The 23,539-nt window shown below is 40.5% G+C and overlaps 1 protein-coding gene across 7 annotated transcripts in view; it reads right to left on the bottom strand.

The window, feature by feature from the left end:
* The window catches only part of PRR5L (proline rich 5 like), a 90,119-nt gene that overhangs the window by 29,179 nt on the left and 37,401 nt on the right, over positions 1 to 23,539 (bottom strand). For all 7 annotated transcript variants that reach the window (XR_006101484.1, XM_042446088.1, XM_042446086.1 and 4 more), the window contains 2 exons: positions 16,556 to 16,613; positions 11,241 to 11,332 (listed from right to left, as the gene is read on the bottom strand). Coding sequence is in view for 6 of the 7 variants with exons in the window: in XM_042446088.1 (XP_042302022.1) it covers positions 11,241 to 11,332; positions 16,556 to 16,613 (150 nt within the window). In the remaining variant the exon portion in view is untranslated. The remainder of the gene's footprint in view (positions 1 to 11,240; positions 11,333 to 16,555; positions 16,614 to 23,539) is intronic.

Here is a 23,539-nt window from a genome sequence, read left to right as displayed (position 1 = left end):
ACTCTGAAGCTGGTCTTGCAGCTAGAAAAATGTTTTGCCTGCCTAAAGCACCAAGGGCTGTTTTGATCGGAATGCAACAAAGCCAGAACTGAACTATAGGCAGGAGGGGATGTAATTCCTACAGGATCATGACAACACATTTGTGAATGTGCGCAGTTCAGCTCACTGGCTTTATTTAGTAGGATGAACATCTACATACTAATCAAAGACAGTGCAAATCAATGAAAGCTATCCAAAGAGGAACTCAGTGTTATCTCAGCATGCACACACTCTTAATCCTGAAATAACAGGAATGAAAGGATATGGAGTCATTTATGAGGAAGAGCCAGCTGTTGGATGGGGTAGCTGTGTGATACATGTGCAGAAGAGGAATATGCAACTTTAGGCTACTTTGATAGAACTGTAATTTTCAAGCACATGACAACTCCCAGGAACACTCTGTTTAACTAGTTGGGCCTTATCTAGAATGTCAAGAGAATGACAAACAAACAAATCTGAACAAGTTCAAAATATGACAAACAAAATAGTCAGCAGTAAAAAGTAAGGCCTTTTGGTAAAAGGATGAAAGAGCTATCTGTTTTAGCCTTGAAAAGCATATTGACAGACATGACAGCACTTCTTCACATACCTGTAAACCTTACACTAGCAGGTTCAGCATTTAAGGTATGGTGATAGTGACATACAACTAAGGAGATTTTCGCACTGGCCATTTTCTCCCAATCTGAGGACAAGCTGAGACCATATATAAACGGATGTTATCACACAGCTCCGTGCCCAGATCGGAGGCATCCCGTACCCAATCGGGATTTCTCCCATAGTTAGAAAAAATTGTACTTTCCCATTTATCGCGAAGTATGGGAGAAGTCCCAGTCGGATACGGGATGCCTCTGATCTGAACATGGAGCTGTGTGATAACATCTGTACATACACAGTCTCAGCCCATGCCCAGATTTGGGGGGGGGGGGGGGCCATGCAATAATCTCCTAAACTAATTGCTGAATCTGAAAGGTCTTTTTTCCACAACTTAGCTGGCAGCACTCTGTTTAAATGTGATGTGCACTGAACCACATCACTATTAATTTAATATTAGTATGCATTCTCATCTCCCTCCCAGTCCAATACCTCACATTTCAGTGAAATGCCACTGAGGGCTTTGCAAGTGAAGCATCATATGCAATCAGTTCTTTATTAGCCTCATCACTCCCAAAATGATTTGCTACCATCCAAACATAACACTTTGTTCAGGACTAACTTTCCATCCTCTGATGTGAATTTTAAAAACCTCTTAAGTCTCACTGTATACTAGAGTGCCCAACATACATTTTTAATTACTGTATATGAATTGGTGCTTCCAAAGGGCTTCTAGCACTACATATCAAAATGTATGTCTTTGACCATTTTGTCTCAAGCAGATTTTTAACGGTAAAGGAATAATTGGAAAATATGGGAGAAAAACAAACAGTAGACAATGTCTGAATGATGCTCTAGCCCAGTGGTTCCCAACCTGTGGGTCGGGACTCCTTTGGGGGTCGAATGATCCTTTCACAGGGGTTGCCTAAGACCATCAGAAAACACCTATTTAATTACAGTTATGAAGTCGCAACAGAAATAATTTCATGGTTGGGTGTCACCACAACATGAGGAATTGTATTAAAGGGTCGCAGCATTAGGAAGGTTAGGAACCACTGCTCTAGCCTGACAAAATTCCATGTCTGATGAAGAGTGATTGCAAGAACATAGCCTCAATGTGGTACAATTACATTCTTATCAGGTTCATAGTTCAATCCTAAACACATTATATGGAGCACATTCCGGTAAAATCAAAACAAAAAACAACTCAAGTGTTCATAAAGTACAGTTAGCCCTCCTTATCCATGGATTCAAGCATCCATAGCTTGAAAATATTTTTAAAAAGTATAAATTTCAAATAGCAGACCTTAATTTTGCCATTTTATATAAGGTATACCATTTTAATGGGACTTGAGCATCCACTGATTTTGTTATCCACGGGAGATCCTGGAACCAAACCTCAGTGGGTAACAAAGTCCTACTATATTTAGATTTAACAACCAAAAGAGACTGAAGTTTTCTCAAAGGGGCAAATTCACCTGTCTCCATTCCCACACATACCTGCAATCATCTGCTGCAAGTATAGGAGAGGGCGTAGGAAGAGGGAGAGAGAAGCACACATTATGGGAAGTTAATGTTTCTATAGTAAGAAGCAAACATTTACTAGAACTCAAAATAGTAGCTTAAAAATTAATTAATTTTATTAATCATTGATATTAACAACAATTGGTTATTATCTATATCAGTAGTGAATATCTTCAATTCATTTAATTAAACATTGCATAAATTATTATTTTTAAAGCAAACCACAGGCAGTTTGCAAACCCAGCCACCTGTTCCATGCAACATTTTTGAGGATCACAAAGATCTGACTGCAAACCTTCCCAGATTTTAAATAGTTCTAGTGGCCTGTTACAGACAGGCCAAAATAAAGCTGCTTCGAGTCACTTTGGAGGTATGGTATTTCAATGATGCATGTGTCCTAAGAGTCCAAAAGCCACACCAAAGCTGCACTCCAGTCCTAAGGACTGGAGTGCAGCTTTGGTGTGGCGTTTGGACTCTTAGGAAGCATGCATCATTGAAATACCATACCTCCAAAGTGACTCGAAGCAGCTTTATTTTGGCCTGTCTGTAACAGGCCACTTTTTCAGTCAGAGAAATAAGGCAATATCAAGCCGCCATATACTTCAGGAATATTTTTGAATATGTATAATCCTTGTAAATTGAAAGCAAAATATGAAATTGTTTCTCCCTTCTCAATATGAATCCTCAACAGATTAAACACAATATTTTCAATTTAACTGACCTTTTAAATGTTTTTTTTAAAGCCAGACTAAGTTTTTAATCTATATTTTATCACTGTTAGCCCACTTGAGTAGCATTTTCCCAGCAGACAGGGTCCTAACCTCCTGTATTCTGGGTTTAGCTCCTCCTATTTGCGCCTGTAGGCAGGGACAATAAACAAAAGACTGGCCCCTATATAGGGAGGAGCTAGCCCCCCTGAGCTTCAGTCTTGTTCCTGCCTATGCTCCTAGCAGGATGCGTCTCTTTGAGCCAGCAAGGTTTTTCCTTTCTCCGAAAGCGGTTTGAGAGTTTTATTGGCCTTCCCTTCTTCTCCTCTCTCCTGCCTTTCCCCCCTTCCTTGGTGGTGGCCATGGCAGAGCACCCCAAGAGCACTGGCTAAGGGTCATCCTTAGCTCAGGCTTCCCTAGCTCAGGGTCTGCCAGCTCAACAGAGGGAGCTGGCTTCAGAGGGAGACCCATTGGGATGTGTTTGCTGTTGCTCTGCAGCTTCTTCACTACAGCCACTTCAGTCCTTTTCTTCTCTTCGTTTCTCTTGCTGCCTTGGGAGCATGAAGAAGGACTTAATATGGCAAGGGCTCCCAGGACTGGAGAAAGGTCTTGGCTTTGCCAATGACTCTCCCCCTCCTCCAGAGCTGCCCCCTATCATGGTGGGAGCACAGGAGATTTCTGCATACAGCATTGCAGCACATGGGAGTCGTGGGAACAGATGGTGAGGGGCTTCCCCTCCATGTCTCTGTTTCTCCACATCACCTCTGCCCAGCCTATTGAAGGCCAGGGATCAGTGAGGAAACTGGCCAGAAGTCATGGAAACTTCCCTGCTCAGCCCATTTGGGGCCATAGTTCAGAGGACAGGCCAGCCAAAAGCCATGGCAAGGGATTTCTCTGCATCACCTCTGCACAGCCTGAAACAGGGCCAAGGTCAGAGAGGCAAGCCAGCCAGAAGACACAGGAGAAGGGTGAGTACCAGGGGCCCTCTCTCTCCAGCCACCAAATAACCTATGCCAGATCTAATGCCCTCGCTCAGGGCAGGCATTGCCATGATGCCTCTGCCATGGCCATTGCAGGCACTATGCCTAGCATAAGGTTTGGGACTCTGCCAGGAGGGCAGATGGGGGCATAAACCCTTGGTCTCCCCCTTCCTTCCCATCTCTGGCCCCAATAGCACCCAGGACCCCAACAGGTGTGGGGGATCCTTTTGCAGACTGGGAAACACATGGTGGTGTTGCCAGGGCTCCTGCACTTTCATTTTGAATTCTTATAATGAGATGGAGGCAGAGGACTCCTCCTCTGTTGTACAGCTGCATGGCTGTAAAGAAAGCTGGACTTGGCCCAGCAGGAGCTGAAGCTTCCAACTCTAAAATGGTCTTTTTGGCTGCCACAGAGCATCCCACAAAAAAGCACAAAATGGCTTCATGTCCTCCCCAGAGAGAGCATGGCCTCTGCCACCCACTTCTAAACAGAGGCTGGAGGGCCATCTATCGGTTATGCTTTGATTGAGAGTTCCTGCATGGCAGAATGGGGTTGGACTGGATGACCCTTGGGGGTCTCTTCCTACCCAAGGATACTATGAGAGAGCACATGGATACAAATCCTCCTGTGTTCCCTCCCCAAAAATTACAACAACAAAAAGGGGTAAACCACTTGTGGATATCATGGGTGGAGAGTTCCCTTCACCCCCAATTGTGTTAGGCTGCCCCAAACTGTGCCACTCTTGAGAGAGCAACTTGGAAGACCTATTGTCACAAGGTCTATCATGCATATGATGAGTTGGGCTCAAGGCCATGAAGGTTCATGCTGCCAATCTCTTTCTTTTAGTGGTCTCAGGGTGCTACAAAATTCCTTTGCATATTTTTGGGCTTGCTTTGATTGTGATTTCCTGCATGGCAGGGGGTTGGACTTGATGGCCCTTGTGGTCTCATCCAACTCCATGATTGTATGATTTTATTGTTATAAGGTTAGCTGCTGTGTGGGTGAGTGTCTTATCCCTGACTGGTTTCATGCCAAGGTCTGGCCCAAACAACACCATTGTCCACTGCCTTCTGAGGCTGGGAAAATGGACTTCCTAGTCAGTGCCTATGTCTTGTTTTTCTGCTAGCACAGCTTGTAATATATATATATTCCAAAAAACAAACAAACTGTGATTTTACTATTTTATACAGGAGACTCTATTTTACTATACCATGATATTTTCTGTGACTTCGACTTCCATGGATCTGGTATCCATGCAAAGTCCTGAATCCAACTCCAGTACATATTGAGGACTCACTATACTATTTAAAATTTAGGTTTGTGTTCCTTTGACAGACCCTTTTTGTGGAGAAAATTCTCTCCTCAAAATTAGATACCAAAGGGCTATCCTTGCCAAGCCCTCTGTTCCCATTTCATGACTCCTTAATCAGCAGTTCCATCAGCCGGGAGACCCCTCAGCCTTCATACAGATTGATGATAGTCTCCTACATGGAGTTGGGGTGATTTTTGAAGCCTCTAGACAAGTTCATCCTCAGATGAAATCAGACTTAATTCTGACTACATGCCCTGTTAACACAGAGTGCATCTATACTTCTGCATGGACTCACCAATGTCTGAGAGATAAAGGTTAATCCAGTGTCTTCTTTGCCTAACCATAGGATTAGTCTTATTTTACACAGGTTCACAGATGTTCCAGTAAAGAACTGCACATTGTTTTGAAATTTTAATTGGAGGTCAGACATTAACATTCCTCTTTCAGAGTGCTAAGTCTTAATTACTACAAGTGAAATCACCTTAATATCACCTTCATTGCTATAACCAGTTGACAAGGTGATCAGTGATAGGCTGGAAGCTGCCATAGATCCAGATTAGATCAGGTTCTATTCTGATTGATCACATAATCCACCGCTTAGACAAGTTCTCATCAACTGCTTCAGGTTTTCAGTGGCTGACCTGCTATAGTCCATCCAAGATGACATTAAGAAGGGACTTGACCCAACATGGTTATAAGGCAGGTGTCTGCCATCACCTCGGTTCTGCTCCATACAAAAGCAGCTAGAATGGCGGCCATCCTCACATTAATAGGTTGGTAAGGGGAGTTTCCAACAGGGCCAGCTCACCAGACATCGTTTTCCAACTTGGGGTGTGAACATGGTCTTAAAGGCGCTGATGGTTGGGCCGAGCAAGTCCCTTCGGGAGGCCTTCTTCAAACACCTCTCCCTCAAGGTCATCTTCCTCACGGCCATTACCTCCATCAGACGGGTGTCAGAGCTGGGGCTCTGTTGGTACGTAAAGACTTGTGTATTTTTAGGCCGGTCTCAGTGTGCCTTCGTCCAGATCCTACCTTTGTGCCTAGGGTCAACTCAGCCTTTCAGGTGTCACAGGACATTCTCCTGCCTTCATTCTGCCCCAATTCTAAGAAGGACTTGGAAAAGACCTGGCACACATGGATGTGTGCAGAGCCCTCAAAATCTACATCAAGAGGACTTCAACCTTAAGGTCATCTGAGATGTTGTTCGTTTCCTTTCTTCCAGGCTCTTTGGGGTGCAAGGTATCTGCCTCAACTCTGAGTAGGTGGGTCAGGTCTGGTATTCAAGAGAGCTACCGAACTCTTGATGTTGCTCCACCCGAGGGGGTGATGGCGCACTCAACCAGGAGTGCATCTCCCTCTGCGGCCCTGGCCACTAGCGCCTCCCTGTCAGACATTTGGAAGTCGCCTTCGACCTTCATAAGACATTACAAACTGGACGTGTCTCAGTCTGCTGAGGCGTCATTTGGAAGGAGGGTCCTCCAACAGATTGTTTCGGGGGCCACAGTCTCCTAGCAGCACCTCCCTCCCAGTTCGAGAGGGCTTTTGTAAATCCCAGAATACAGGTTAGGACCCTGTCTGCTGGGAAAATGAACGTTGGTACTTACCTGTGATACATTCGTTTCCAGTAGACAAAAGTCCTAGCATCCTGCCCACCCGGGTGCTGCCTGAGACCTCTGACCCTGCCTGCCTGTTGGTGGACCTGCCTTGTTCTTCTTGTTGTTGTTGTTGTTGCTGGATTGGTTTTTCTGAGTTCTTGTTTGTTCTTGGACTAGTTTTTTCTAAAGTGTTCTAGTTAACCCTTAGCTGATGTTACTAAAGTTCAGTTCCTTGATTTACCTTACTAGTCGCTTGGCTTGTTATTGACTGAGGCTCAGGGGGGCTAGCTCCTCCCTATGTAGGGGCCGGTCCTTTGTTTATTGTCCCTGCCTACAGGAGCAAATAGGAGGAGCTAAACCCAGAATACAGGATGCTAGGACCCTTGTCTGCTGGAAATGAACGTATCACAGGGAAGTACCAACGTTCATTTTTCATTTGTTTGTTTTTAAAAGCTGGGATATAAATGTAATAAATAAGTTCCCTATGCCTTTTGCAAAACACTGGCTTGGCAAACGTGTGTGAGAGAGATAGTAAATGTTACCTATTGACATTTTGGACCCAGACAGGAAAAAAAAAATTGTAAGACAACCAACACTAGATTGCTATGAGCAGATACAAAAGGAAAGAGAAGATACATAACCATCTTAGGAATTTTATTCTGCCTGAAATGTGTACTGCCAGTACCTTCTCCTGTCCAAACAAGATTATTTCCTTGATTCTCAGGGTAGTTGTCTCTATAGGTTGTTCAAATATTTATGGGGTGGGGGAATTATCTGTTACTCCCAAGAATAGTAAACGTAAATATTGGAATAACAAACACAGAAAATCTATCAGAAATTTAATCTTCTCTGAAAGTAACAGGATGATTATAGTTTCCTCTTTAAAATACCCATATAAAAGTTACTCAGTAGTTAGGATTCTTAGATCTGCCCAACAAAGGATTCTTAGAATTGTTGGTTCTTTATTGATGCCAACAGAGTGAGAGGCCAACACACAATTTTATTTGCTTATTTCTCAACTCATGACGGAAAACATATTCCTAAAATCAGAAAGGCTAACTTGACAAATATACTTACTCTGTTATCAATCCTTATCAAAATTTGATGCCAAAATAATGCCAATTCTCTGAAAAATACAGCTTTAAAATAACAAGTATTCTATCCTCTGCTCTAACTTATTAAAAAGACATAAACCTCTTTAAAAGTCTATGAAGCTTTGGCCTGTTACAGACTGCCAAAATAAAGCTGCTTCGGGTCTCTTTGGAGGTATGCTATTTAAATGATGCATGGGTCCTAAGAATCCGGAGGTCGCGCCAAAGCCACACTCCATTCCTAAGCAGCTTTTGGTACAGCTTCCTTTAGGATGCATGCATCATTTAAATAGCAAACCTTCAAAGAGACCCGAAGCAGCTTTATTTTGGCAGTCTGTAACAGGCCTTAGTCTCTCTCCACTGCTTATAGAAGGTTTCTTTCCACGTATTAGCAAGTAATATCCACAGAATTTTGAATCTGTTGTCTGGAACAATGGAAACTAGAGGTTTATATTTTCAGAATGAAAGAGAAGATCTACCATCATCTTTAGAGTAACTGAAAGAAAGGAACTGGCAGCAGGAGCTTTTATAGACTTCAGTCTACTTCCTCAGATCAGGGACGTAGCCGGGGGGGGGGGGGTCTTGGGGTCCGGACCTCCCCTTCCATTAGAAAAATGAATGGTGTGTGCTGCTGTGCCGCCACACCCAAGCCCCATTATAATGGTGGCACTTAGTCTGGACCCCCCTTCCTAAAATCCTAGCTATGTCCCTGCTCAGATGCCTTTCTCACTATAAGGAAGTAGACTGAAGTTTACAAAAGCTCATGCTGCCAGTTCCTTTCTTTCAGTTAGTCTCAAAGATGCTACAAGATCTCTCTACGTACTGTTTCTACAGACTAACATGGGTTTATCTTTGAAATCATCATCTGTAGAGATAGAATTCATGACTCAAAAGAGTTTATCACACTAGGAAGATCCCATAGGAAAACGGGATTTAAAGGAGAGTTAAATTGGAGAAAACCTGGAAATGCCCAAAGTTTATAATACAATGTCGCTGTTAATATGAAATAATGCTAAGATAAACTGAAGTTAAACTGGAGAAAAACAGCAGCTTTTTACTTTGGAGAAATTCTGAAAGTAAAAAAGATGGCATTTTTCTCCAGTTTAACTTCAGTTTAACTTTGCATCATTTCACTTTAGCAGCAATTTGGTGTGATAAACTTTCCGAATTTGCGGGTTCTGTTTACATTCAAATTTAATTTAACTCTCCTTTAAATCCTGTTTTCCGTGGGATCTCACTAATGTGATAAAGCCCATAATTACATGCTCCTCATTATCTGAAACATCTAGCCCATTGTGAAACAGTTTATGTTCTATATGCAAAGGGATCTTGTAGCATCTTGTAGTGCTACAAGGTGCTGCATTAAACTCTATATGCAAAGGATCTTGTAGTCTAAGAAAGCTCATGCTACCAGGTTCTTTCTTTCAGTTAATCTCAAAGGTGCTACATGATCCCTTTGCATACTGATTTTCCAGACTAAAATGGCTATGTTTTTGAATTCTACAAGTTTAAATTCTAGTGTGATTACTATTTTAATCTATTAAAACAATGTTTTTCAAGCTAGGTGATGTGGGGGAACAGCACTTCTAATGTGCCAGTGATCAAATGTCAGGCATTGGTAGCATATTTGTATCTGTTTTTTTACTTTATTTGTTTTAATTTCAGTAAGGCCCCTTGGGTTCCAATATTGGGGAAAATACAGAATATAAATGAATTTAACAACAACAAAACCCAAAGATTGTTACAACTGTTGTTGGTTTTTCTTTCTTGGATCAGCAGCCAATGGCTTGTGGTCAAACAGCAGTTCATAAACTAGCACTTTGATTAGCAGTGTGTAAGGTACCATACCACTGCAAGAGAAACACCATTGTCATGGTATATGGTTTCGTTATTGTTAATTTCATTTAATAAGATATATTTTGCACAGGTTCAGATAACACCAACTGCAACAGGGTGTGGTGGGGATTGTTAAGGGAGGTCAGAACATCCTGCAATTGCAAGAGGTAGATGTGTACCACTTAAATACATATGATATACTAAAAAAGGGGGGGATCCATGTTCCATCTGCACTTAGGTGCATACGTATTGTGGTATGGTAGATTCCACTGCAATATGAGTTTCAGTTGCAGAGATTCCAGCAACAATTTCCTGGCATTTTAGAGCTTGAATGAGCATCTAAAGGTTTTTTTTTTTTGTTTCTGTTGAATGCTTACATTTGTTTCATTTATTCACAGTATTTGCATACCAATTAACAACGTCTTCTGGACATTTAATAAACTATGTTATTCACAGCAGAAATACATCCACCAGCTTCTAACAAAGTGAACTCTAGCCTCCTCCTGCCTTTTCCTTCTTTTGCCGGCCTCTGACGGCCCCAGAAGGGACCCTCAGGGGCTGGCTAAAGCCGGAGGACGGCCCGCCGTCCTCCGCGGCCCTTTTGCCATCCTCTGACGGCCCCAGAAGGGACCCTCAGGGGCCGGCAAAAACTATATTATTCATAGCAGAAATACACTCACCAGCTTCTAACAATGTGAACTCTAGCCCACAAAAGCCTGTGCATTAAGCCTTTTCTGCCCACTTGCCTAAATGCATGAAGTTAAATAACAGAAATAGGGAAGGGCCATGCACACTAACCCTTACACAACCTACATCCCCATGTAAAGCAGAGGGACCCCACCTATGTTTACTTGAACATGTAAGTAAAATGGTTCATACAATCAACAACTCTGATGTATCAACATGCTCCTTTCCCTCTATTTCAGGGATGGCTAAAGTATGGCCAGTATACCCCAAACACTTCTCTGGGGGAGGGGGGGGGGTTGAATAGAGTAATTTTGTCATGTTTTCAAGGCTCTTGCAGTTTTAGGCCAGTGATTTCTAGGCAGAGTTTAGGGAGAAAATGTTCTCAAATATCTGGAAGGGGCAGAAAAAAATGATAAAATTTCACAGCACAATCCCTGGATGACTAAAGGTCCTTTCCATGTCAAAAAAGAAAAAAAAAGATGGGGGTGACAGGGTCACTTGCAGCTCTTTAGGTCCTGGAGAAGGTGTGTACAGCCCCAAGACTTCTGAAGAAAGCCCTCCTCTGTTCTACCTACTTAGGGCCTATACACATAATCAAGTAAATGCCTTAACAAGACTACTTTTTATTTTTATTTTTATGTGCCAACAGACTCTTTGTTGTTCAAATCCTAATACAGTCAAACTCAGGTTTGTTGGCTGAAGAAAAGCTTAAGCAACCTGTCTAGTAAAATACTTTTAGATTTTAAATATTTTTCTTTTAAGATTTAAAGTCCCAAGCTCTTCAACAGCTTCGTGATAAATTGCAAATGCATTCTTCGTGTGGTAACGCTTTAACATTATTTTCCTCCTTGTAAATCTGTATCTTAACTGGACTTACCTGAACAGGATAGAATATCGCCTGAAGTGTGGGAAGAGTCTCTGTGAAAAAGTGATCCCAAATTTCAGATAGTACATGGATGCGATTCTCTCCTGAAGCAAAGAAAAGGAAGTTGGTAGGAAATACAGTCTTTTAGGCATTAGCTATCTCTCATTACTACGTTTTTCCCTACCAAAATAACACTGCACTTCATAGATAAGATGACAAGATTTGGGCGCTTTAGCATTTTATATTTGCTCACCTTTAGAAATAAAAAGGATAAAATGTTAGCTCCTGTCCAGAAATAATGAGTCTCCTGTACTGTCACAGTTTAAGGTCATATAAAAAGCTACATAAAACCAAATGATTTATTCTTACAGTAAAATGCAAAGGAGGAGATTAGCAAACAAACCCAACTATCAAGAGTCATGCTAATCTTGTTAGCCTTTAAATAAAAATATTAGTACTGTCTGGGAGAGAGAAGAAAAAAGAATAGCATTAATACAGAATCAGCCAGAAGTTTAACCACTGAAAACTAACTGTTATATCATCACTGATTGCTAACAGAACAAGTATATTTCATAAATCATAACTCCTGGAGATGTTTATGCTTTCTAGTTGTAGAATCCCTCAATATCCTTGGAATACAGTAAGTTTTTCTCATCATCACAAAGGAATCAGGCCAGAGCCTGGAAAAGTTACCTTTCTGGATGGGGGCATGGGAGACCATGCTACCCAGGGAATTTCTGAGAGATTTGGTAACTTTCTGAAAGTCTGCTTCAGACCTTGTGCTCTTTGGCTTATACAGTAAACTATCATGAGTCCAATTGTACATGTGAAATGTTTAGTATCAGGAGAAGAATTCATAGATGCTGAATGTCTATAGAGACACTCAGTCAAGAAGCCACAACATCCTCATTCCCACTTGTTTGGTCCCCAACCTTCCTGTGTTGAGGGTGAATACCTGATATTGGTTTCTACACACTTTACCAAAAGTGCTAATCACGAGAAACCTTGTACTCACAGTGCAAGCAAATTCTAGTAGAAGTTCCCATCAGACCTCCCTACTCAGTGTGGGAACATCAAGGACAGGGGTGATGGGGTCTCCAGAGTTGGGTTTTAGTGCAAGACCATCCACTCCCCACCTTTAGTGCTCAAGTGAGCAAGCTAAGTGCCTGCCATTGCTAAAATAAATGTATAGACAGGAAAGCTCAGCTACCAAATGTCCAATTAAATATATTTTAGTCATGTTACATGGCTTATATATCAACTTCCACTATGGAAAAAAAAGTTGCACTGGATCCTGTCATGGGGTTGCTACATGTACTAACTTCCTGTACCACTGAGCCATAGAAATACAAGCTTAGAATAGCTAAGCAACTATAATTATGTATTACTTATACATCAATTTATAGCCCACCCTTCCCTGTAAGAGTTTAGAATAGCTAATATAAAGCTGTGGATATAAGCTTGGAAAATCAACATCCCTCCCAGACATTAAGCCCACTTATTTATTTACATTTGGATGCTATCTTATTCCACTACCTTTTCCAGGAGGCTTAAAACAAAGGAACACAAAACTGTAAGATCAAATACAGTACAGCTGCAAAATACAGCAACTCCCAAGACAAAAACTACAACAGATTTTTAAATGGAGAGGAACAGACTGTGAACTTGGGTGTAGAAAAAGGTGGCATCAAGCAAACCTTTCTTGAGAGGCCGATACAAAACTGTCCCCCTCTCTCATGGCTACCTTCCTCATTTCACTGGGTGTCACAGGGGCACTAAGAACAGTTTTGGAAACCATAAAGCTGATATAAATGGAAGAAGGCAGTCTTTCAGATAGTCTGGTCCAAGCCATTCAGAACTCTGAAAGGTTAAAACCAGTATTTTTATTTGGGATTAGAAATGAACTGGGACCCAGTATAGTTAATTGATGATACATAGGTATAATATGGTCCAACACTCATACCCCTGTTAATAATTTTTCAGTTTTATTCTGGACTGATTGCAGTTTTAGTACCATTCTTAAAGACAGCCTGATCTATAACATGCTGCAATAGTCTGAACTATTAGAGATTTATACCCAAGCTATAATCACCAAACCATAGGTAATTGCCACCAACACACCTTCATCCATATAAGCTCACAGCTGGAGTAGCTGCCAAAGGTGCTATGATACCCACTGAGCAAGTCTTTGCCTCCCCTATCTCTCTGTTAGCACTCACTCTATTCATGGAATTGATTATGCCATTAAGTTTTCAAGTGTGGTAAGAAAGAACCTACAAAGACTTTAGTATGTCAACTCAGTTATTCAAACCCTGGGTGTGAATCCAAATGTATATCATAAGGAACATAATAGTGCCAATGCCATATATCTGCACTTGATTTGTACATGCCTCTGCATTCCCAGCAGCATAACACTTGTACCTGAGATGCAGAGACATATGTTTGGGGACTCACAGGATTTTCACCCTTCCACAAAATTATTTTATCATCAGTTTGGTATGCTTGAGCCCAGCATGGTGCAGTAGTTTGAGCATTAGACTATGTCTCTGGAGATCAGGGTTCAATTCCCCACTCAGCCATGGAATCCAAGTGGGTGACCTTGGATGAGTCACACTCTCTCAGACCCAGAAAACACCATGATAGGTTTGCCTTAGGGTCGCCATAAGTCAGAAATTACTTTAAGGCATATAACAATAACAGCAGCAGCAGCAGCATATTTCCCGGAACCAAAAATGGGTGGGGGGCAGAAAGTGTGTCTCTCACGCACAGCAAGAATCCACTAAACTAAGTAGCTGTACTCTTCACCACTGCTTTCATAACTTATTTAGTCACCAGGTTTGCAAACATTTTCAACTCATATGCCTAAAAGGTCATTTTCATGATCTTTGCTGTAACCATGGAACAGAAGAATAATTCCCCCTCAAAATTAGCTTCTGCAACCACAAACTGGCACAAGTTGAATTTCCATATAAACTTAAATGACTCAAAAGCTCACCACTATGAAGTTGCCAGAATGAGCTTTTCTTTCCAAACTTGAATCACCAGTTTTAAACTGCTATGTGTTCTACATAAAACCTGGGATCCACACTGGCACACACAGGCAGGCCTTTATGTCCCAAAAGGATGTATTAACTTGCATTGTGCATCTCAAATTACTTGCTGTAGTTTTGAATATTCTCATACTGCCACTAGATCTTTTTCTTTGTACTTAGGCTTGCTTCCCAGTAAGTACACTGAGACCTGTAGCCTTAGCAACCTATAGCCCACTGATTTTCCACATAATTTTACTGCTTTCAAAATTAAACATACTGTATGCTGAGAAATTCCCTTGAAGCAAGTCTGCAAGTTAATTTGAGCTGGAATGAAGTTTAGGAATTGGACTTTAAACATAACGGAGTTTGTCAGGCCCTAAATGTGTTGCACTGCACCCAGTGAACCATATGATCTCTAGCTAAGAGGAGGTTTAAGTTCATTTTAATTATTTAAAAGTATACAAAAACAGTCACAGCATATGTCTATAAAAGGAGGAGGAAGAGGTGGTGGTGGTGGTGATGGTGATATGGGCGAGTTTACTTTCTTTCCCATGATTTTGGGGACCAGTTAGATCCAAGTAACAGGAAACAATAATACAGAGTCATACATGATGATAAACCAGACCCATAATTGCAATGAATTTATAACAAGTCATAATTACTTTCTGGTGACCAGATAGGCTAGGTTTGTACTACAGAAACAGACTGGCTGCTTTTGGAGCAATGGCGAGTAACTAGCAGGAAGACAAACAGGCACCAAAACCCTTTTGTGGCTTTTAACATTTCTTGACTTATTTGCATGTCTAGTGGAGATAAAGTCACATCCCACAACCCATGGAAATCTGCCCAGGTTTTTCTAGGTATAACCTTCATCTGCTGCCCATGTGTTGCCAAAATTTTCAGTGTAACCAAAAAGTTGAGTATTGTAATATACTCAGTTGTAATCAGATCTGGATATAAACTGCAGACTGATTATGTGTTGGCCTGACTTGTTTTCTCCTCCTTCAGGAGGAAAGAATTGTAGTTCAACTCAAAATTAATTCCCAAAAGATAAGCCATGGCTCCCTACAGAAATATCAGCAATTGCTAAAAAACAACAATAACAAAAACCTCCTTTGATTAACTGTTGCACAAGTCTTGATTTGATTACATGAGTTTTAGGAGTGATCCAGTTTTATCTTTGTATATTCTGATATTTATATTTTACCATTGATATGGTCAGTTGCCTAATCAATAAACTTTGCGTTGTTGATTACAAGATTAAGCACATAACAAAATGCACATGAAGTAGTCAACCTTCTTCACCATAAATCTGTGATGGGGAGTTGCTATATTGTTTTAATGTATTTTAAGCTTTTTAAGCTTTTTAAATTTGATTTTAGCATTGAATTTGTTTCAATTAGTGTAGTAATTTAATTCTAGTTTAATATACTATTTTTGTATGTTTTTAACTGTATGATGCTTTTTAATGCTGTAAGTCGCCTTGAGTCCCAGCCTTATATTTATAAAAATAAATATAATAATAACAGTAATAATAAATCTCTTGTCAATGGGTGGATATTAACGATATTTGCTAAAACAGTAATTTAACCCAGGATATACACATAATATATACTCGTGGGAGGTGATTCTTTTAATTGTTTTACCAAGCAGAGAGGACGTTATTTCTACTGATCTCTGATCAAAATTCCAGAAACACAATGGAGTCATGAAATTATGTTAATGACAACAAGTATTATGCTCATGACAAGCAGTTATGATCATGAAAAACATATTGGCAAGTTGGTCCAATTTGAATTGCTTCAGCACTTTTACACCTTTGAACTTTTAACTTACTGTTAGTTTTAATTTGGTGTTATATGCTGAAATCATTTACCCTAGGCTGGTCGTTTTATCTTGGTTTTATAATCTGCTTCTTCACTGAAGGTATGATTGTATTATTGTTGTATTTTTAAATATTTGATATTTTTAACAGATGGTGTACTCACAAGAAAAAGCTTTGATTAATGGGTGGTTTAAAAGTGAGTTAAACAGATTTTAAACTAGTATACACTAGAAATTACCACTTGATAAAATTATTTTGTGCTTGCTTAAGCAAGGAAAGTCACTTCTACTCTGTTATTATTAAGATGCACCTGTGTTTCTTGTATATAACTGCTACTTCAGACACCTAGCCATGCAACTCAGGTGCTGGTTTCCCACAATTTCATTTCAACAAACCAAGCTTCAAAAGATGAGCCACACAGTTTTCTGAGAGCCTAAAGCCCTACTCTAAAGCAGCTTCTGTCTACTTGCCTTCAGAAAGCTTAACCTTTTCCTCTATGAACAGCAATCCCTTCGTAAGGAGCTGGTTCTGCCAAAGAGAAGAAAAAGAAAAACATTGGATTTTTCCACAAATTCAAACACACATGCTTGATCATTTCAGTTTAAGATCATTTTAGTTTAAGCACTGCAGTGTGCTGAATAAGCAATATGTTTGTGTCTCAATTTGATTTGTGTCAACCAGTTTGTGTCAAGGCATACATTTCTACCACAAGTTTCATGGGAGGTCTAAGCTGCTAACTGGCCTCATTTTTCACCTGCTGGAAAAGTCGTCTTGTTTTTGTTGTATTTTAAACAATGTATTGCATTTTATTCTGAGTTGTGTGAACTGCTCTGAGAACGTATGTTGATTGATGGCCATATAAATATGGTTGATAAACAAAGCAAATAAAAAAAGCTGTATGTGCCCTTGATTATCTGAAAGCTGCCTTTGCACTGTCTGTCAATTCAGTTTTACAGTAATTCTCAAACAGCATTAACATGGAACAGAGTTAGAACACACATGCAGTAATAACGGAAGGCATCACATGCTGTACATGTAGCAAGTTTATGAAAACTGAAGAAAAGGTGGTTGGGTTAAGTTAGGTAACTTAATGATGTAAACAAATAACTACACAACACAAGTCTTGCGCAAGACACAGAAGCCCTGATCCCTCCTCCTCTTCCCAAACTATTTTATGTGTAAAATTTATACATGCATTGAGTTAAATATTGATTTTACTTAACCAAAACTGTTGTCTTTATAAAATGTTAAAATATGAATACAGTGGGCCCTTCCCTTACGTGGGGATCCACTCTGGACCCGACTCCCCCACGTAGGGAACATAAAGTGTATGCTGGAACTCCATTAGAAATAATGGGGCTCGTATTTATAGCACTGAGCCATGCGCATGCCACAAGCACGTGCCCCATTACTTCTTCCGGGGTGTGCCGGGGCTTTTTCTGGTGCAGCTTTCAGCATATGCTGAAAGCCACGTATGATGCGGGCACACTGTATGCATGAATGTGCAAATGAAAATACACACACTAAGTAAAATATTTTATTCATATATTACACTGAGTTGAGGGGAGCATGACATTCACATATAGATGTAAAGACGGTTCCAAAAGGTAAAAATTTGAGTAGCACTAGTGTACTATGTTCAGTTTGTCTTTTTATAGTGTTAAAAAGCATATAACACTGCATAAAGCAGAACTGGAACCACATTGTTTTCTTTCCTATCTTATGATCAGTGGGCTGTAGACCAAGTGGAATGGGAACAGAAGCTGGCAAGTGACACATACAGCTCTTGCACTGTCAGACTGTATGCCCTCCTTTACAACCTAAACCACCCAAAGGAGCTGATAGCCCAGTGCTTGACAGTGATGATATAAAATAATATAAAGAGCAAAACATTCAGACTATAAACATTCTTTTAAAAAATCATATTAATCATACTGATTGGGTATCCCTTATCTCAAATGCTTAGGACCAGAAGTGCTCTGTATAATGTGGGGGATTGTTTGTTTGTTTTGAAATACTGGTATTTGCAAGCACATAACAAGGCATAATGAGGCTGGAGATAGTCTGAGGATCTGTGAAATGGTGGGAATCCAAGTGTAGTGCTTGGCATGCCTCCTGCCATTTCACAGATCTTCACATCTCTCTCCAGCCTTGCAAACACAGTAGTCACATAGTTCAAAAAGTTTTGGATTTTGGAGTATTTCAGAATTCCAGATAAGGGATACTTAAACTGTATGACCTTAGGTGATTAACTTATTACAACCATTGCATCTGAGGAAGTAGGCTATGCGGCAAAACAGATGGCCCCAAAGGGGTGAATTGGGGCTGCGGCAATTGCACACCACGTTCCCAATCCAGCCTTTTGCCAGAGCAAAAACAAATAGCAAATTGCCACTCTTTTTTGTGCTGGCAAAAAGCCAGCTTTCCCCACCCTACCACAGCTTTAAGGTGCTCCTGTGGCATGCTGAGTCTAAATGCTGGGCCGTCAAAGTACCCAGAAGCCAGCCCACATGTGGACAACTGGGCAGCATGAAGCTGACTCCCAGGCAGCGTGAAGCCGGCTTCGAAGTGGCTTCTGAGTGTGCATATCAAACTGCCATGCTCTGAAACCACCAAGTTGGTGGCGTAAGGGGGTGGTCTGTTTTGCCCCTAAGTCTGCAAAAGCTTATGCTACAACTTCTTTCACTCAGTTAATTTCAAAGGTACTACAAGAGCCCTTTACATACTGATATTTCAGATTAATATGTCTATGTCTCTGAATTTTACAACAATGCAATCACTTGGTAAACTGGCCCTCTGGCCCTTCTTCCTCAGAGTGTAGTGGAGTCTCCTTCCTTGGAGGTCTTTAAGCAGAGGATGGATGACCATCTGTCGGGGATGCTTTGATTTGGATTTCCTGCATGGCAGGGGGTTGGACTGGATGGCCCTTGTGGTCTCTTCCAACTGTATGATTCTACATAGGAGATGAGAAGACCATACTACTCCTACAGTTATGACTTTGAAATAAGAAAATGGAGGGGCAGTTTATCATGTGGTAACATCATGCACTATGGTAAAATCACGATTTCGCAAATGGTAACTTGACAGACTAAAATTTGACTACAGAGAGGGGCAAGGATAATGTGAATGTAAGTAAACAACTTAAAGACACTCAGATATCATTTGAATATAGATTCTCACAGTTTCTGAATATGTTTCAACAGCATTTGTCCAGATTTAACTCTTATTATCTCTACCTTTCTCTATACTTAAACTTTAGGTTGTCAGTTCATTTGGGAAAGCTTATGATTTAAGCACATGACAGCAGAACTAAAGGTTTGCCTTGTCCAGAATGCTGTATCCCTTAGTGGCCAACCAATGCCTAAAGGAATCTATTCTGAACCTGGAGGTAGCAAATAGCTTAGTCACTGAAAAAACCACTCCATCTTGAATACAAATCCTGAAGAACAGCACTCTGTGATGTCTGAAATACTTTTTTTAATTTGTCCTTAATCTCCTACATTTTATCTTAACTGGAGGACTCCATGTTCTAGTGCTGTAACAGAGGAAGAAAAATTCTCTCTACTTTTCAACTCTGTCAGCCATTTTTAAATTTGTTATCTATTTTTGCCTTTTGTTATATGTGAAAGTAAAGACCATAGAGCAAGAGATTCTAGAATTGTTTTCTTGAATCATTATAACAAAGTAAAGTTAAGCTAAGTCAAGGCAGAGGCAAAGCATATGCAGTAATGGGAAATAGGTTTTATATTTTTCTTCTTTAATATACTTAGAAATGGACTAAGTTATTAATAATCTTAAGATTCACACATATGTTGTCAAATGGTGTTCAGATACTACATGCAGATTTGAGCGTAGAAAAGCTATTTGGGGGGGCTCTGCAAACTTCAGACACACTATAAACATAGGCAAGCACATATTGCTAACCAAAGGAGAGGAGTGGAGCCAGAAAGTGGGGGGGGGGGGGGAGTCACATACAGATTCAAAATATTTGGCATGTGTGGGAAAGAAGTTGTTCTCATTTTCAGAAAAGCAACTGTCTGTTTGCAGTGCATTCTGTTGAAACATCTGTATTTATTCTGAAAGCATACAAGAAGAATGTCAACCTAATCAAAGAAGAGACAAAATCTGAGATTAAAGTAAGCAGCACTTACTTTCATCTTTTACTTGGTACACAGAGGTCTATATCTCATTTTAGTGGTAAGGCATTCCTTAAAACTAGATAATTTATCATTTATTTAAACATGTTTCAAAACAGTTAAACATAATATTTGGGAAAAGCTAAATGAATGAAATGTGTCTCATGTTTTCTAGAACAACAAGATGACAACCACTACCAGAGCTTGGAAATGTTAATTTTTTGAACTACAACACACATAATCCCCTAACGTTTTTATTCATGCTATTCTCATGCGTCACTGGAAATATCACAGGTTCATAGTGTATTTCTTTCCAAAGGATGTGTGAACTCAGTGTAATGATATTGGAAAAGAAAGAAAGTTACCAGTAATTAAAAACCCACATTCGGAGTGAAGGAGCAATTTAAGAAAAAGACCAGAGTTGGTAGAAAGAAAGAACACAAACTACTGTAGAGGTTCTAAAAATCACCTTGCCCTCTACCCCAGCCACAACAGGAACACTAATTTACTTTACACCCCATTTGCTCAGGACATCATTCTCTCACCCCAAATTGTCTACATTTTTATTTTGAGTAATCATGATGCAGCTTTGTGTTTGCAGTTTTTAACTGACCCACAATCAAGGCATTCTGACTACACATACAGAGCATCAGAACAAAGATACTTTCCTATTCACTGAAATGGAAAAGACAATGTCATCTGTGCATCTATGCAATGGAAATGCCCTTGTGGCTACAAAAGTCATGTTAACATGCTTTCTGTATTTACAGTTAGATGCATGGACAGAATATGAATGTTGAGGGTTTGCTCTGCTGGATCAAAGGTGGATGACTATGACCTGTTCAGATGCAGTTGGACTTCATCTCCCATCAGGGCTAGTGGGTTATCAGGCAAAATAACGAATAGGGCTCTTATACATACAGTGGTTGTGTAGAAGAGGGAATTTCAGCAGGTCCATTTTTAGTTAATCCTCTGAAGAAATGCCACTGAAAAAAATGATTATATTCCCAAACAAAATATTATTTTCCAAGCAAGTGGGTAGTTTAAAGTATTTTGGTGAGTAATACAGGAACTAATTAAATCTTCAAGAATTACATAAATGATGGAGCAACATTTTTTTTTACATTCTCCACACTCTTCTGTAAATTGCTCCACAGTCCTCATTCCTAAGTATGAATGTCATTTCTTTAAAGGAGCACATACTTGCCATAAGTGTACTGGTTGTTTGTTCTAACTTAAAAGACACAGAGGGAACTAAATTGCTACAAATCTAGTTCAGTCCTTTTGCAAGTTTAATTGTTTAAAATTATCTACATCTGCATGTAGTTTATATTCTACAATAAAAAGCCATCTCTAGTGGGGGTTTTTGCCTTTACATGTTACAAGAAGAGTTCACATGTCTGAGAGAGAAGTTAACAAGCCCTAGCTCTCAAGTAAAGTTACTACCACCTAATCTTTACTGGAATGAGGTATAAGCTATTCTAACTGAATTCCATTCCCAAACTCTCCCACCTCCTTTAAATATCTAGTCTGGGTAGGAATCCAGAGATCCTTGCACAAAACTGCATATATGCCGCTTCCTATGACACACAATGATCTGTTAAACTGGGACAAAAAATCTAGTACTGATGTTAGAACAGGAAAACAACTGAACATCTAGAACTACTAGATCTACAACTCCCAACAGACAGAACAAGGGTAATGCAGCAGCTAAGGCCTCAAGCAGATGAGCCTAATGCAGTGGACTGCAGCTGCTCTGACACCATTCACATCAGGGCCGTGGCAACCACAAACATACAGCCCCAATCTGGGCTGCTGCGGCAGTTTTCAATCTGGCTAGCAAAAGGAGCTATTTTTTTCTGCTCCTTTTGTGGTCGGATTTGAGCCACCTTAGGCAGACCCAGCATGGCTTCCGCATGGTTTGGGGGTGTGCATCATCTAAACACCATGCTTCCAACACAGCCTGATGGTGGGCCTCTTGGCCCATCTGTTTCAAGCCTTAAAAACCAATGTGATTCTAGGCAGCATCAATAGAGGTATAGTGTCTAAATCAAGGGAAGTAATATGGCCACTCTATTCTGCATTGGTCAGGCCTTAGTTCTGGGCACCACAATTCAAAAAGAATGTTGACAAGCTAGAGCATGTCCAGAGGAGGGCAACCAAAATGGTGAAGAGCCTGGGAACCATGCCTTATGAAGAGAGACTTAGGAAGTTGAGTATGTTTAGCCTAGAGAAGGTAAAGTGAAGAGGTGATCATGATAGCCCTGTTTAGACATTTGAAGGGGTGTCACACTGAGGATGGACCAAGCTTGTTCTCTGCGGCTCTAGAGAATAGGACCCAGAGCAATGGATGCAAACTACAGGAAAAGAGATTTCTCCCTCAATATTAGGAAGAACCTCCTCTCAGTAAGAGCTGTTAGACAGTGGAACACACTCCCTCAGAGTGTGATGGAGTCTCCTTTGGGGGGTGCTTTGATTGAGAGTTCCTGCATGGTAGGGGGTTGGACTGGATGCCCCTTGTGGTCTCTTCCAACTCTATGATTCTAAGGCCTGTTACAGACAGGCCAAAATAAAGCTGCTTCGAGTCACTTTGGAGGTATGGTATTTCAATGATGCATGAGTCCTAAGAGTCCAAAAGCCACACCAAAGCTGCACTCCAGTCCTTAGCACCACCCTGAAGGACTGCAAGGCCAGTATCATTTTGGATTCATGCAGATAATGAAGGAGTACATCTCTTGTAGTTTATGGTTATAATTGCCAAGGTGGGCAATGAGAAGCTTTCTAGATGTTTTTGAACTGCAACTTCCAATACCTCACACCTTTGCTAATGGTGGTTATGACTACAGGGAGGAGTAGTCCACCAACATCTAGAGGGCTCCCCTTTGCCCACTTCTCATCAACAGGAACCATAAAACATCAGTCAGAAGGTACTTACAATCTTTCACTTTGACTAATTTATTTCCTGCCCAGTTTTAGAATTAATGTTGCCCTGCAAACTAAGCAAGTTTCAGATAGCAGTGCCAAACTCCCAGAGAGACTTTTGAAATAAGATTTCCATTCACTGTTTCAAAGCACACATTAGAAATATGTGGTTAACACTTATCTAATATGCATTCCATATATGAATGCCACAAATCTGCATCTGCATTGGAGCTAACGCCCCACCACCACATCGTCTTTTTAAAAAGATGGAGAAGGGTAAATACAAATCCCTGCCAAGCCAGTCTAGTCAAAGAAATTGTTCCTCAAAGGAATACCCATCATAGAAGCATGTTTGGGGAAAGAATCAGGACAGAATTCTGCCAAGCATTCCTGAAA

Source organism: Sceloporus undulatus, chromosome 1 (genome assembly GCF_019175285.1).
Source record: "Sceloporus undulatus isolate JIND9_A2432 ecotype Alabama chromosome 1, SceUnd_v1.1, whole genome shotgun sequence".
Classification (NCBI taxonomy): Eukaryota; Metazoa; Chordata; class Lepidosauria; order Squamata; family Phrynosomatidae; genus Sceloporus; species Sceloporus undulatus.
This window is presented reverse-complemented; position numbering and strand designations above follow the sequence as displayed.